This window comes from Silurus aristotelis (assembly GCF_946808225.1).
Source record: "Silurus aristotelis genome assembly, chromosome: 21".
NCBI lineage: Eukaryota > Metazoa > Chordata > Actinopteri > Siluriformes > Siluridae > Silurus > Silurus aristotelis.
The window spans coordinates 9,167,757-9,184,006 of NC_139594.1; the positions used below are offsets into that span (position 1 = coordinate 9,167,757).

The 16,250-nt window shown below is 37.5% G+C and overlaps 2 protein-coding genes across 2 annotated transcripts; both read left to right on the forward strand.

Annotated features, from left to right (window-relative positions):
- Positions 1-1,167: 1,167 nt before the first annotated feature.
- On the forward strand, positions 1,168-12,283 carry flii (FLII actin remodeling protein). Its single transcript, XM_083523239.1, has 30 exons — positions 1,168-1,363; positions 2,028-2,138; positions 2,872-2,943; positions 3,051-3,131; positions 3,248-3,333; positions 3,435-3,596; positions 3,739-3,842; positions 3,938-4,113; positions 4,442-4,599; positions 4,904-4,988; positions 5,098-5,245; positions 5,464-5,597; positions 5,735-5,947; positions 6,077-6,256; positions 6,433-6,515; positions 6,606-6,680; positions 6,769-6,852; positions 6,972-7,143; positions 7,230-7,334; positions 7,415-7,606; positions 7,730-7,918; positions 8,288-8,427; positions 8,849-9,056; positions 9,175-9,329; positions 9,429-9,489; positions 10,172-10,300; positions 10,391-10,497; positions 10,597-10,702; positions 10,783-10,848; positions 10,979-12,283. Exons 1-30 carry the CDS (start codon positions 1,301-1,303, stop codon positions 11,111-11,113), a joined length of 3,780 nt encoding a protein of 1,259 aa, XP_083379365.1. The 5' UTR covers positions 1,168-1,300; the 3' UTR covers positions 11,114-12,283.
- Positions 12,284-13,799: 1,516 nt separating this feature from the next.
- Positions 13,800-15,946, forward strand: LOC310716260 (methylated-DNA--protein-cysteine methyltransferase-like). The gene is made up of 5 exons (XM_083523276.1): positions 13,800-13,942; positions 14,094-14,207; positions 14,977-15,116; positions 15,197-15,336; positions 15,427-15,946. Exons 1-5 carry the CDS (start codon positions 13,929-13,931, stop codon positions 15,547-15,549), a joined length of 531 nt encoding a protein of 176 aa, XP_083379402.1. The 5' UTR covers positions 13,800-13,928; the 3' UTR covers positions 15,550-15,946.
- Positions 15,947-16,250: the final 304 nt, after the last annotated feature.

Consider the following 16,250-nt stretch of genomic DNA (forward strand, 5'->3'; position numbering starts at 1 on the left):
CATAGAACATTTATCTTGTATTAGAGCAGTTAAAATTTGGTGCTTTGAGTACAATTCTCTCATACTGACTATTGGATGTTCAACATGGCACCTCAAAGAACTCTGAGGATTTGAGAATTAAAATTGTTGCTCTCCATATAGATGGACTAGGCTATAATAAGATCAGTAACACCTTGAAACTGAGCAACAGTACAGTGGCCAGATTTCTAAGATAGTTTTCACTCAACAAAAGAAGTTGAGTCTTCATGCTGTTTTCTAAAGCTGGCTCACAAGGAAGCCTGCAAATGGTTTGCTGAAGACAACCTGTTTACTGGAACCATGTACTGTGATCTGATGAGACTAATATAAACTTGTTTGGCTCAGATGGTGCCCAGCATGTGTGGTGACACCCTGGTGAGGGGAACCCAGAAAATTGTGTCTTGCCTACAGTCAAGCATGCTGGTGGTTACATCATGGTCTGTGGTTGCGTGAGTGCTGCTGGTACTGGGGAACTGCAGTTCATTGAGGGAAACATGGATTCCAACATGTACTGTGACATTTTAAAGCATTTTGCCTTCGTTCAGAAACTGGGCCGCAGTTTTCCAAAATATTAATGACCCAAACACGCCACCAAGATGACAACTGCCTTGCTGAGGGCGGTGAAGGTGCTGGAGTGGTCAAGTTTGACTCCAGACCTGGACCCTATTAAACACCTGTGAGGCATTCTCCTGCAAAATGTGGAGAAGCACCAAGTGTCTAACATCCAGCAGCTTAGTAATGTCATTATTGAGGAGTGGCAGAGGATCCCAACAACAACCTGTGCAGCTCTGGTGAATTCCATGGCCAGGAGGATTAAGGCAGTGCTGGATAACAATTGTGCTCACACAAAATATTGATGCTTTGGACACAGTTTTGCATGCATGCATGAGTTATTTTTAGAGGACAGTAAATCTGTACTGCTATACAAGCTGCATCTTCCCTACTCTAAAGTATATTCAATTTATATTTCTATAGTATTGTCTCTTAAGAAAATATATTAAAATGGTTCCTGAAATGTGAGGGGTGAACTAACTTTTGTGACATACTGTATATGGGTGTGATGGTTAGGTGTCCACAAACATTTTGGCAAAGTGTATATATATGCTATAACATTTAATGTGATTCAGGGCGAACTTTTACTTTAAGATTATGCAAAGTCAGGGACAGTGCTTCAGTACAGAAGGTGGGGCGACACCCACATCTTCAACCTCCCTCAGCCCAGAAATAGGCTCTCTCTCTCTCTCACACACACACACACTGACTGCTGTATCCTGAATTAGAAATGGCTGCCACCGGAGTTCTCCCCTTTATCAGGGGGGTAGACTTAAGTGGAAATGATTTTAAAGTAAGTAACTATTTTATTTTAGAGCACAAACACATATTTATATAATCCAGCTTCACCAGCTAGCCTTCAGAACGGAATAAAATCTCACAGCTACATTTTTGCTAGAACCTGGTAGCTATGAGGAACAGTTCACTGGGCGTTAGCCTGCTTAGCGTAGCCACTTGTGACAGTTGGTGCTGTGTAAAGTTAACTACTGGCAGAATATATATTTATATATAGCCAAAAACCTGAAATGTTTCATACTCTGGGCTGTGTATTCTTTATTTTAGTGATAGTTTATTTGTTGTACAAGCCCGTGTTCAGTTTAAAATGGCATTTTGTTGTGAAGTTGTTGCGAAGCTGACGTTAGCTAGCTCGGAAGCTAGGCTGGCTAGCAAGTCATCTGTTTCACACCCGTTTTATATGTACATTTTACATATTGTACATTGAATCAGAATATCGCATATTCTACATTTAAGAAGGCTGTGGTTATTTTTGACAAATATTTCGAGATGGTGTTCTAGTAGCTTCTCTTTGAATGATGTGAGACTTGGCTTTCCTGTCTATAAAACATCTTTATTATACTAAAAGCTTACAGGTTATTTTCCATGTGTATGGTCTCAGTGTTTTGTAAACCTGGTCTGATCACTTATGTAATGTTTGTATGTGTGGTCATATTTTACAGGGAGGTTATTTTCCTGAACATGTTAAATCTATGTCCAGTCTTCGATGGCTGAAACTCAACAGAACTGGGCTTTGTTATCTCCCAGAAGAGCTTTCCTCTCTCCAGAAACTGGTGAGAACTTCATACAGTCTGCTGTAATAGTTTGAATCCTGCTCAAGTAACTTGTTGATTTTTATCAGGGTGAAGTTAACACAACAAAACGCAAAACATGCATTATTTATTTATATGCTGAAATAAACTTAGATAAATCTCATTTAGTCATTTCAACCCAGACTTTTAGACCCAGCAAAGTGTTTCAGCAAACCTAAAAGAGCATATAAAAATACTCTGGAAGAGCAGATCAGCATATGAATATTGACTTTGAATGGTTTCCTATCTCTAAACATAAACAGGCTCATCTTTCAGATCTTTTGTAGCAACTTATTCAATCTAATTTAAATACAATTCAAGATGTATTTAAGTAAATATTTAGCTAAAGGCACCGTCTCGGACCGGAAACCATCTAGATAAGGCAGGCAAGCTTTTATAGATGTTTATAGATTTGTAATATTCGGCTGGAAATTTAAAACATCTCTTCAGAGTCCATTCCTCTTTTCAGAAGCACTACTGTGAAACAAAAACATAAGCCTTTTTTAACTGGCATAATTTGATCATACATAGTAAAACGTTAAAAAGGTAAATCATGAAGGATGAATTTCCAGAGAAAGTAAGCAAGGAATTTTGCAGAACTGAAGACCCCTGATTTAGAGTATTGAGCATTGTGCACAAACCTTTGCATTTTTTTTTGCATGAACATAACATTTTAAATGTGTGATTTTAATCTTCTCTGTTATATTATAATCAGGAGCATTTGTCAGTGAGCCACAACAGTCTTACAACGCTACATGGAGAGCTCTCAAGCCTTCCAAACCTAAGGGTAAGTTTTATTATACAGATTTTAATCATATAAAATATATATTATTTTATTTACAGAATGAATCTTATGACATATATATATCACTTATGTTTTAATTCGATGTTTAGGCAATTGTGGCCAGAGCAAACAGCCTAAAAAATTCTGGCGTTCCAGATGACATTTTTAATCTGGAAGATCTATCAGTACTGGTATGTTGATTTTATATATTTATATATATTTTTGTTATTTATATATTTTTTATTTATTTATTTATTTCCATATGTGCCATAACTAACTTTTTTTTTTTTTTTCTTTTTTTTTTTAGGACCTGAGCTTCAACCAACTAAATGAAATTCCAAGGGATCTGGAGAATTCTAGAAATATGTTGGTCCTTAACCTCAGCCATAACAGGTAGAGCTATGTGTAGATATGTTTGTAGTGAGTATGGCATTCTGATCATTCTTTTACACTTGACATATTGTTTACTTATTTCCATCTTCTTGCTTTATCAGCATTGAAAACATACCAAATCAGCTGTTCATTAACCTAACTGATCTTCTGTACCTGGATCTGAGTGACAATAAGTTGGACAGCCTTCCTCCGCAGATGAGGCGTCTGATTCACCTTCAGACGCTTATTCTAAACAATAATCCCCTCATGCATGCACAGTTAAGGTGAGGCTATGTTGCACTTTGGTTTCTGGGAGTCTCCATTAGAGTATATACAGTGTGTGATTCAGTCAGGCCTGATGACCTCATTGTTTTCACACTTGCTGATAAGGTTCCAATGAATGTTATTTTGGATTTGTTTCACTAGGCAACTTCCAGCAATGGTAGCCCTTCAGACCCTCCATTTAAGAAACACTCAACGCACTCAAAATAACATGCCAACAAGTCTTGAAGGCCTTACTCATTTAGCAGGTAATAAATCAAACATAACTAACACTGTGTGACACATAAAACACAGGATTTTATGTTTGAGTATGTGTTTCAGTTAATGATTATTTTATTCACAGATGTGGATCTGTCCTGCAATGATCTGACTCGGGTGCCGGAATGCTTATATTCCTTGCCCAATTTAAAACGCATTAATCTGAGTAGTAATCAGATTTCAGAATTGTCACTGTGTATAGATCAGTGGACCCAGCTAGAGACTCTAAACCTGTCGAGGAACCAGCTCACATCATTGCCTGTAAGTACTCTCATGATGATGTTCGTTTTTCAAATGCTATCTGGTTGCCGTGCATACAATTGACCAAAATTCAGGTGCAGGTGGGGTAACTAATAACAGCAGATCAATTGGTGTCTAAGTTTATCCATATAGAGCTTTTGATTTTCACTCAAATTAAGCCAAATATATGTCCCCTTCAAATATATAAGACTAGTGATTTAAGTGATTAACAAAGCAGGATACAATGATTTCAGTTTTTAAAGTGGAAGTTTTATGATTTTCTAGAAATGAAGCAAACTATCAGTGTGCAAAGTATCAGGTGGTTGTTTCTTTTTGTGTTATGTTGTAGTCTGCAATTTGCAAGTTATCCAAAGTGAAGAAGCTGTATTTGAACTCAAACAAGCTGGATTTTGATGGACTGCCATCTGGTCTTGGGAAGCTTTCCAGCCTGGTAGAGTTCATGGCAGCCAATAATAATTTGGAGCTTATTCCAGAGGGGCTCTGCAGGTAAGAAGTCAGTTAATTAAGGGGTTAATGGGACACATTTTTTTCCTGATCACTCGCACATGAATTGTGACCAATCGTGCCTACTCCAAGTTATTCTTGCTTAATGTCACATGCATTGACGTGACTTGAAAAACTTGTCATATCAATTAACATTCTTTCTCTGTTAGAGTTAAAAACACTTGTTCCTATGTCAGCAGAATTCTAGTCCCCATGTACACCTCTGCATTGTTCTACACTGGTGAATTGTAATTATAAGTTGTATTAAACTATATAATGATTTTGTTCATCTCTATAATTATTTTAGGTGTGTAAAACTAAAGAAATTGGTTTTGAACAAGAACAGGCTTGTGACGTTACCAGAAGCTATCCATTTCCTCACCGATTTAGATGTAAGGTTTAAACTTTTTTTTTTTGTAAAGACATTGTCAAATAAAATATATTGATTAAAATTTTAAAATAAAAGAATTCCCAGATTTCATGTTAATATTTCCTATACAGGTTTTGGATGTTCGTGAGAATCCAAACCTGGTTATGCCTCCCAAACCTGTGGACAGGGGAGCCGAATGGTACAACATAGACTTCTCTTTGCAGAACCAGTTGCGATTGGCTGGTGCATCGCCAGCTACTGTGGCTGCAGCAGGTGGAGGTGCAGTAAACCACCTGTTTTTTTTTTGTTTTTTTTGTTGCTAAAAATTTAGAGATAAACCATGTTCACGTAATGCTTATTTGTTTTATGTTTGAGTCTCGCTCTTGAATATAAATTCCTAAAATAGCATTATACAAGTTCTGCTAGAACAAGGATATATAAGTAAGGGTTTGTGTGAGTGCATTTAATATAAATGTGTATATATAATTCTTGTATAGGAAATAGTCCAAGGGATCATATGGCCAGGAAGATGAGGTTAAGGCGAAGAAAGGATTCTACACAGGATGACCAAGCTAAACAGGTGCTGAAAGGCATGTCTGATGTTGCCCAGGAGAAGAACAATTCTATTCAGGTGAGAAAATATTTGAGTACAGTTTGAATGTGTGGCCTGTGACATAAAACATGCTTCCGTAATGTAATGCTTACAATAAATGTGTACATATTATACTACATAAGCACCTTAATGAATTATATATTTTATTTGATCAGGAAAATGGTGATATGAAATTCGGCGACCTGAAATCCAAACGCTGGGAGAAGAACCTTGAGAAGCCACCACTTGACTACTCGGAGATCTTTGTGGAAGATGTGGGTCAGGTTCCTGGAATCACTGTGTGGCAGATAGAAAACTTCTTGCCTGTTCAAGTGGATGAAGCATTCCATGGAAAGTTCTATGAGGCAGACTGTTACATTGTCTTAAAGGTAAAAGTTATTTACATTTACTTTTGTTTGTTTTTAGCTTGTGCTTCAAAATTTTCTAAGTGTGTTTGCCTTCTATAATATTGAAATATAATATTACATTTGCCTGTATTTAATTTTCCTTTTTTTCAGACTTTCCTGGATGAAAATGGAGCTTTGAATTGGCAGATCTTTTACTGGATTGGTCAGGAAACTACTTTGGATAAGAAAGCAGGCTCTGCTATCCATGCTGTTAATCTTCGCAATTTTCTGGGTGCTGAGTGCAGGACTATCCGAGAGGAAATGGGAGACGAAAGTGAAGAATTTACTGCGGTTAGTACAACATGTGCATTAGATTCACTTTTGTCTTGTGTTGATCACCATCAGAACAGCAATAGATCATGTTACACCCACAAAAAAAGCATGATCGAAACTTTAAAGTATCAAGACCACATTGTATGATTGCATTCAAGCTAAATCTGGTTTGATTTTTTTTTTTTTTCTTGTAGGTGTTTGACAGTGAAATTTCTTACATTGAAGGAGGAACTGCCAGTGGATTCTACACAGTGGAAGATTCACAATACTCAACAAGGTATAGAACCAAATCCCTGAAAAAAAATACAATAACATGTCTCTGGTACAGTTTGATTTTATGTTTTATTTCATGTATTTATTTTGACAGACTTTATCGTGTATATGGAAAGAAGAACATCAGACTGGAGTCTGTGCCTCTGAAAGGAGTCTCCCTCGATCCTCGGTAAGTTCAAGATAACTTCTAATCTGCCAAGATGTATACATTTTTTTTTAAATCTCATTAGCGTTAATGATTCGTTCTCTTTTACAAGGTTTGTTTTCTTGCTGGATGCTGGCCTTGAAATATATATCTGGAGAGGAGCCAATGCCACTCTTAGTGGCACTACAAAAGCCAGGTAGGTTGTGACGTGTTTTGTTTTATTTGATTTATTTATTTTTTACTTTGTTTACTATACACATTAAATGTTTTGCTTTGATTTACCCTTAACTGTTGTATTCTAATTGGCCTCTGAAGGTTATTTGCAGAGAAGGTGAATAAGAATGAAAGGAAGGGCAAAGCAGAGATCACTTCATTGATGCAGAATCAGGAACCGCCAGAATTTTGGAAAATTCTTGGTGGACAGCCAGAAGAAATCAAAAAGCATGTTCCAGATGACTTTTCTCCAGTTCGACCTAAACTCTACAAGGTAGGTGTCGTCCGTCCCCCCCCTTCCTTAAGATAGATGATAACACAGTGAAATGAGCACATGTGAAAACTGATCTTGTTTTCTAGGTTGGTCTGGGTTTGGGATATCTTGAACTTCCTCAAATTAACTACAAGCTTTCTGTTGAGCATAAGGACAAATTCAAACTTGATGTGCTTCCAGAACTGAGACTGGTATGTGAAATAAATAGTAAATTTACAGTTTTGCATCCAGTAAATACATGATGGACAACTGATGATGCCCTCTTTTACAGCTGCAAAGCCTTTTAGACACTAAAGGTGTATATATACTGGATTGTTGGTCTGAAGTGTTCATTTGGATTGGACGCAAGTCCCCTCGTCTTGTAAGAGCAGCTGCACTAAAATTGGGCCAGGAGCTGTGCAGCATGCTCCATCGACCAAAACATGCCGTGGTCATCCGCAACCTGGAGGGTACCGAGTATCAGGTTAGACATGCTTTCAGAAACACATGCTTTATCCACATCTCCTGTTTAAATCGTTTTTAGTAGTTTCAGTTTTGAAATAATATTTCAATGTTTTTTAGCTTTTTGACATGTTTTTCTTACTAGGTCTTCAAATCCAAGTTCAAGAACTGGGATGATGTGTTGAAGGTGGACTACACCAGGAATGCAGAGAGTGTTCAGCAGAAGGATGGCTTGTCTGGAAAGGTGAAGAAGGATGCTGAACAAAAGAACCAGATGAAGGCTGACCTAACTGCACTGTTCCTGCCGAGGCAGCCACCTATGCCCCTTACTGAGGTGAGATTTTTATGTAATATGTACTTCATATTATTATGTAAGTGTATGAAATAGAATAGTCTCTAATACGCAGGGTACAGCATGCACTTTTAAGTTAAAACTAACCTTACAGGTTGCTGATTGGCACAACAGAAGAACTTGTTGCCCTGTTGTACAATGATCCTAATAACGCTTTAGTCCTCTGTGACTGGGAGTCCAAAAGAGCACAATTATATATGTCTTATGCTGGTCTAACAGTCTTTATTGTATTTGATTGTTTATTTAATTAATTTGGATGCGTGGTGGTTTAATTAGCTTTTGTACACTATTAGGCACTAGTAAAAAATAAAAATAAAACCATTTGGTTTTAATGTGTTCTGTGTGTCTTAGGCTGAGCAAATGATGGAAGAATGGAATGAGGACCTGGATGGTATGGAGGGATTTGTTTTAGAAGGTAAAAAGTTTGCTCGGCTACCAGAGGAGGAGTTTGGTCACTTCCACACACAAGACTGCTATGTGTTTCTCTGCAGGCAAGTGGTACTTGAATCTTGTAGAAATACAGTTGCCACTCATTTTCTGTTCTCTCATTTGAACTTCTTGTTAATCACATTAGTCCCAGATATCTGCACTGTATCTAAAATCCGAATTACTGTTAGTCTCTTTGTTGTTTGTTCACAATGTGTATTAATTTCTGTTCTACTTTTGTGCTTATTTTTTTTTCTGTGTAAGCACATCAAATTTGTTACAGAAATATATGGACAGATTTTATTATACTTGTAATGAAATAATGAAAATTTTTATGCTGACCTATGATCATGGTGGTAGCATTGAGCTGAGGCAGACGAGTATTTTCAGACTATATTCATTGTTTGTAATGTGCAGTTTATATTTCTTTCATTTATTAAAAAAAAGAAAAGCTTACTGACCATTTCTTTGTGTGTTGCTTTCCAGATACTGGGTGCCGGTTGAGTATGAGGAGGATAAAGAAAAAGATAAGGGTGATGACGGAGAACGAGAGGATGAGGACAAGCAACCTGAAGAGGACTTTCAGTGTGTGGTTTACTTCTGGCAAGGTCGTGAGGCTTCAAACATGGGGTGGCTTACATTCACATTCAGCTTGCAAAAGAAGTTTGAGAGCCTTTTCCCTGGCAAGCTGGAGGTACAATTTTTTTTTTTTGTAATGCAGTTTGTTAATTCTCTTAGAGATCATGTTTTCTCCCCCTTCTTAAAAGAAAAAAAGAGTGATCCATGATGCTATAATTTTTACTGTGTTATAGGTGGTGAGGATGACCCAGCAGCAGGAGAACCTCAAGTTCTTGTCACATTTTAAGAGGAAGTTTATTATCCACAAAGGGAAGAGAAAGCTTAAGGTGGATAATGTGCAGCCCAGTTTGTACCATATCAGGACAAATGGAAGTGCACTCTGCACCAGGTTAACATTCTTTGCCATATACATTGTTCACCATTTTTAAATGTTTAAATATTTAACGTTAAACTAATATACTGATTTATGTTTTTGTTTTTTCGATAGAACTATCCAAATTTCGACTGACTCGGGTAACCTCAACTCTGAGTTCTGCTTTATACTAAAGGTAATATTCTATGTATTTGTACTGGAGCTAAATGCAAACATCTCGATATTTGATTTTATGATTTTGCAGTACAAGGATCACTGTGAAACTACACTTTCTCAGTTTAGGCAGGAGTCAGATAAAGAGTGATTAAATATTTCCTGGAGGAAAAGATTGTATTAGTACGATTTATTTATAAACATTTCTCAGTCAGACATGGAGTTGGAAGAGTCTGCTGTTTAGATGACATTATTTGTGTAAACATTTACCTGTTTTAAAATTCCTTAGAACAAACACACTACTGATGATTGCAAATAGACAGTATCATGTGATAAATGCTACCAAAAAAGGCTTACTGGATATGAGTGGACAAAACCAGTTCGGTAAATTTCAGTAAAAGTGCATGCGAGTTCTTTTACTCTGAAGTTGGCAAGTCATACCTTCATAGAGCTGTCTTTGTGCAGTTTTAAGTTCCATAGAAGGCATATTGTAATGCTACAGCATACAAGGGCATTTATTGTGTGCTCCATGTGCATTCTTTAGAGCCACAATGAAAAGAATTTTATATTTATAAGACCCTTTGTGTGGCTCTGACTGTTATGCATGAAGTGGTAGTTTTTATTTATTTATTTATTTATTTTTAAACCTGATTGTGAAACCATCTATTGTGGATGTTTCATCACTTTTTTTTTTTTTCTTCTAGGTGCCATTCGAGAGTACAGACAACCAGGGTATTGTGTATACATGGGTTGGCAGAGCAGCAGACCCAGACGAGGCTAAGCTGGCAGAGGATATCATGAATTCCATGTTTGATGATACCTACAGCAAGCAGGTACATGTTAGACCTGTTTATAAGCAACAGCTTTTGAGAACATTTAGTTGAAATGATTATTCAGCAATAAGTTTGTTGCTTTTTTTACAGGTAATTAATGAGGGAGAGGAACCAGAAAACTTCTTCTGGGTTGGCATTGGCTCACAGAAACCATATGACGAAGATGCAGAATACATGAAATACGCCAGACTTTTTAGGTTAGGAGTTTAAATAGATTTTGTTTCGAATATTTTATGTATTGCTTGCTTAGAGATCTCTGCTATCATTGTTAACTCTTTTATGCCATTTCACTTCAGATGCTCGAATGAGAAAGGCTACTTCTCAATATCGGAGAAATGCTCAGATTTTTGTCAGGATGATTTGGCTGATGATGACATCATGCTCCTGGACAATGGAAAAGAAGTAAGGACCTGTTACTTTGCATAACCCTTTGGACAAAGCCTAGTGGAAGTTGTGCTTGATGGCTTGTGTGTGTTTCACAGGTGTATATGTGGGTTGGCACTCAAACAAGCCAGGTGGAGATCAAACTGAGTCTAAAGGCTTGTCAGGTAACACTGTCTCTCAATTTATCGTCTACTTTATGCATGAGTTTTAATAAGCTTCTCCTGCAGGAGGTTGCCTAGCAACTGCAATCACTAAACGTTTGATTTTTTTTCTCGCCTCTGATTTGATCTTAAGGTCTATATTCAGCACATGAGGTCCAAGGATGCAGAGCACCCGAGGAAGTTGCGCCTAGTGCGCAAGGGCAACGAACCTCATTGCTTTACTCGCTGTTTCCATGGCTGGAGCACATTCAAGACTGTGCTCGCATAAACGATTCACACAACACAGCTGTTCTGTAAATTAGAGCATTAACACTCTGCCGACTGTAAAACACCTACAAGAACTCTTGTATCTGGTTTTGTGCACTGCAGCTTTAGTAAAAAAATTTGAAACGCGCATAGTCAATGATGTTTAGCTACTTAAACGGTTTAAAGGAGGTCTAAAGGAGATGAATACTGTTACCTCCTAAGATCAACAATGCTGTATTTTTAATGGATGGTAAAAAAAAAAAAAAAAAAAAAACATGCGCGATAAATACTACAAGCCAGGGTCGCTGAGTTTACGATCTATTTATGGTAATGAATTGAGAATAACTTAAATCAGCTCAAATGAATGCTGGATTAAGTTGCAGCCAGTTTGTTTGCTAACATTTTGCGCGTTCAGCTTAACCGTGTCGCATAGATTCTTGGAATTTGTTGTTTTCAACAATGTAGATACCAAAAGGAATTTGCACACCTTCACATTTATTTGGTTTGAGGTTTATATATATCATTGGTTTGAAAAATACATTTATTTTATTTTGCTAGGAAGTATGTTTACTACCTAGAATTTGTCACTTAAAGCACAAGCTGCGCTTTTTTCACAAAAAAAAAATATATTCTTCAGAAATAGCTGCCATAGATCGCCTGCTACATGTTATTTTGTATGAAGGTGCTGTCTTTATCATCTGCTAGGAAAGCAAGCGGCTTGTTGAAATTACAGACTTTACTTTTTATTGAGAAATGCCTTAGTGATTTATCAGGGCTAGTGGTTTTGTTTTCATGCTGCTTGATGCATTTATGCTACCCTACATGCACATCCTTTCAAAAAAAAAAGTGGAGTATATGTATTAAGGGTACATACTGGCAGGAAGTGGTAGAATATAATGCCTTAGCAGTAATGGTCCTTTTTTTAAGGATCACTTGAATTTTGAAAGTTGACGTTAGTTCTTGACAGGGAAATGCAATTAAACAATGTTTAACAGTTTATTGTATTTAATCATGTTTCAGAGGGACTGGGAAAGGCAAATTCATTAAGAATGTCCACTTACTTTTTTTAAAGTCACTTTTTTTTGTGCGTGTGCGCATAAAATGTATCTGTACAAATATTTTTTTGCTGCTGGATCCACCTGCAGATGCTTTATTTATGTATTTTGTATGAAAGTAAAACGTTGCAACACAACTCCTTAAAGTGTCTGATGATTTATCAAATGTTACAGGCTTGTAGTTTTTGTTTAATAATTTTCTGATCTTTCAATGCATAAGGGGCTGCCAGAATAACACCTATTGTTGCAAACCAGTTGGCCCCCTTTCATGGGAAAAATATTGCAACGGCAATGGCCTCTCAGCTTTTCAGGCAGAGCATGTAGGACGTTTTGGAGACAAGGTGAGGGAGGCGAGATTGAGATGTTTTGGACATGTTCAGAGGAGGGACATGGGGTATATCGGTAGGAGAATGCTGAGGATGGAGCCGCCAGGAAGGAGGAAAAAAGGAAGGCCAAGGAGGAGGTTTATGGATGTGGTGGTTGGGTTGAAAGAGGCAGATGTAGAGGACGGGGTATTGAGAGAGATGATTCGCTGTGGCGACCCCTAATGGTAGAAGCCGGAAGAAGAAGAATGGCCTCTTTCAGCAAGGTGAAGCATCTGTGAGCATCAGAGCTGTTTTGGTGGCAAAAGGAGGAATATACATAATCATTAGTGTAATGTCAAATTTGATTATATAATTACATTTTCTTCGCTTTCACTATAAAAAAAAACTAACTCACCTGGGGCGGACATGGACCTAAGGTTAACACAATAAGGGGAAAAAATTTTTTTTTATTAAAACATCTTTAGTTTTGTAATCCTTTCTTCTGATTCTATGTACATTCGAGAGCTCTCCTATCATTACCTTATCCATGTCATGTGATCGCAGGAAAGTTTAAAACCCATTTTCTTCTAAAGTTAAATACAAAAAACAACTATTTTGTATTAATGGATATATATTAATTGTGGCTATATAGAAAATACAAGTTAGGGTAAAATATTCGTTTTTAACTAAAAAAAAAAAAAAAAAAAACAGGACAGATTATTAGTATCCGAAAACAATTCATAGCATATATGGTTTAGGAAAAAACAATAAACGGGAATATTTGATTGTCCGTCAGTCCATATGTCTGTCTGTCTGTTCAATCCCAGCGGTCCCCCAACCTTTTTTGTGCCACGGACCGGTTTAATGTCGGACAATATTTTCACGGACCGATTTAATGTCGGACAATATTTTCACGGACCGGCCTTTAAAGTGTGGCGGATAAATACAACAACATTAAATGATACTACCGGCATAAAAACTGGTATTTTCTAAATATAATAATAAACGTGAATCCACTGTGTTGTTCATTTTGTAAGCGTGGGGGGTTAAATTTAGCTGTAATGTATTATGTGTGAGCGGCCGGAGCAGCTCCTTTAAGAAGGTAGTGGATGGAGGTAAGACATGTGATCAAGGCATCTTGACATGCATCAAGAGTGAGTCATAGACAGATGTGGCGGAGAGAATCTGGTAATTTTCCAAAATAAAACATCGTTCAGAATTAGATAATAAATAAAACGGAAATAATGTAAGTCATGTATTGTTTCTGTACGGACCGGTGCCGGTCCGCGGCCCGGGGGTTGGGGGACCACTAAGCTATCCAATAGCCAGGAAGTGTGAGAATAGCGTTATGAATGTCTGGTTGCTGATTGGCCTGAGCTCATGTCAATCATCGACCGCGTTCAAAACTAGAAATTAAAAGTGGCGCAGATTGAAAGCAAACGTTCAATTTGATTTGTGTAATTCATACATACCTAAAATGCAGGAACAGAGGTATGTACCATATCCTGAGAGTTAGGTTTAAAAAATCAGCAAGAATAATGCTCTTCTTGTGTGTGATGCTAAAAGTTATGAATCTGTTTAGCAATTAATGGCGATTGAGTTTTGATTTATGTGCGCCATGTGGACCCCATTTGTGTGTTAGGAACCCGTGTGTGTTGCAGTGTGTGACTCTGGAGTCGCCGGTGGGAGAGCTTCTGCTGAGTGGCTGTGAAAAGGGAATACACACCATCACCTTTTCTAAGGATACAGAACATGGGTACCATATTATATACATACTACACAATATAACCTGCCATGGAGTCAACACGACACAAACATCATGTATCTTCGGCACTATACCATCACAGTATAGCATCAAGTACATCTATTTAGATTCTGTCTGGTCATGATGGCAAATGCCTTTTTCCTTTGCAATATTTCACGTCACTCAAACACCTGCTCAGAAGAGAGAATTCAGACTAGTATTCAGCCATGCTCCTGAGGGACCAGTGATCCTGTCCCTTTCTTCTCATTTCTTCTGATCTGCCTAATTCATAATGACACTCTACCCCTTAAAGTTCTCTTCAATGGGAGACCATTCTGTACAGCTGAAGATGGTTCCACATAAACAGCATAAAGATACATGAAGTTACTGAGCAACTCAAGAACTATAGGATGTATTTGGACTCCCATTAATATAAACAGTCTGCTAATATAAGCAGTGGCTTATTACAGTTTGCATGAACAGTTCTGCATTTAAGCACATATTACTGAACACACCTCAACATTGATAGAACTATAATGAACAACATTTAGTGCCACCCAGATGAGGATGGGTTCCCTTTTGAGTCTGGTCCCTCTCAGGGTTTTTTCCTTATACCATCTCAGGAAGATTCTCCTTTCCATAATTTGGCACTGGTTTACTCATTAGGGATAAACTTATCGACAAAAAAAAACCGTATAGACAATCAGGAAGGTTAATCTCAAAAGAAAAATGTTGTTCTGTCATTTTATGCACCTTAATTCTGTTGTGTGTGTTTTATCAGGTCTGTACTCATTTCAGACCAGGCAGAACTAAACTCTGTGCTTCAGCAGTGTGTTGCATGGCTCCAGAGTTACTTTCATTCTGCACAATCAGTGAGATCAATTCCTTTTCCTGTCGTGCATCACCCACTACTTCAGGGAGGTATGTGTAATACAGACACACACACACAATCAGTGTCATGTTGGTGTAAATTATATAAACTCAAATTTTTTTTTTTTAAGACTCTTTCACTGCACATGTGCTGAGGGTATTGCAGTCAAGGGTCCAACTGGGACAAACTGTCTCATACAAGGAACTCGGTGAGATGGCAGGAAACCCAAAGGCTGCTAGAGCAGTGGGCAGTGTAATGAGGAGAAATCCGGTCGGTTCATTTTGATGCTTTAGTTTCTCCTGTGTGTGCAAATGTGATATGGTCAGCTGACTTTTTCTCGCTTGTGTTTGCATCTTCCAGGTTCCTCTGATTGTGCCCTGTCACCGTGTGCTGTGTAGCTCAGGCCAAAGTGGCAAATACATGGGAGGCAAAGGAAATAATATTAAGCTTTGGCTGCTCTCTCATGAAAGGCAGAACGGTTAGAACAAACTGCTTGTCTGTTGAGGACTCTATTTTTCACAGTTTATATGCAATAAGTGGGGGTATGTTATAATTAAAGCACCTGTTTATTCACTTAATCAGTGTTAGCAGGCATGTTATTGTTATAATCCACAGTTACTGCACACAGTTGCCTTACTTTATTGACCAGAAGAAGGTAGTAATAATGTTTTGCTTTGGGGTTTCTGAGTAATGAAAAGGTGTTATGAAAAGATGTGAGGCCTCGTCTTCAACCAAAGCCTGCAGAGTCTCATGTGGGATGTTTAATATACGAATATATCTCTAGCCTGTAAATAATTGCTTAGTTCATATAAACTGCTGGACAGCTACGCAAAGTAACTTTGAAATCGTTCAATAATAAAGGAACATTATTTGCACTTTATATTGTATTTTTGAGTCATTGTCTTTTTTTCTGTGGGTTTTCTATAGCTGTACTTATACTGAAGCTCTAAATAAGATGGCAAAACATGCATGTACAATTCAAATAACAGTTTAGTCTTATCCAAGTCTTCTACACGCTCTGTTATTAAATAATATGTCTCACAGTAAAAGTTAGAAAACAATACCCCTGCTCTTGTATTGAGCGGGATAATGAACTATCATTGTAGAAGTGCTTCTAAAAAGTGACGCATTTATCTGGAGAAATAGGAATACTGAAATGGGTCAGTATTAAAAAACATGTTCAG

What these genes read in the sequence shown, in the direction of transcription:
- flii (XM_083523239.1), top strand. Translation starts at nt 1,301, where the DNA reads ATGGCTGCCACCGGAGTTCTCCCCTTTATCAGGGGGGTAGACTTAAGT. An exon ending in TGGAAGATCTATCAGTACTG is followed by an intron (nt 3,132 to 3,247) that starts GTATGTTGATTT and finishes TTTTTTTTTTAG; the next exon opens with GACCTGAGCTTCAACCAACT. An exon ending in AGAAGAACAATTCTATTCAG is followed by an intron (nt 5,598 to 5,734) that starts GTGAGAAAATAT and finishes TTATTTGATCAG; the next exon opens with GAAAATGGTGATATGAAATT.
- LOC310716260 (XM_083523276.1), top strand. An exon ending in TCACCCACTACTTCAGGGAG is followed by an intron (nt 15,117 to 15,196) that starts GTATGTGTAATA and finishes TTTTTTTTTAAG; the next exon opens with ACTCTTTCACTGCACATGTG. An exon ending in GTGTAATGAGGAGAAATCCG is followed by an intron (nt 15,337 to 15,426) that starts GTCGGTTCATTT and finishes TGCATCTTCCAG; the next exon opens with GTTCCTCTGATTGTGCCCTG.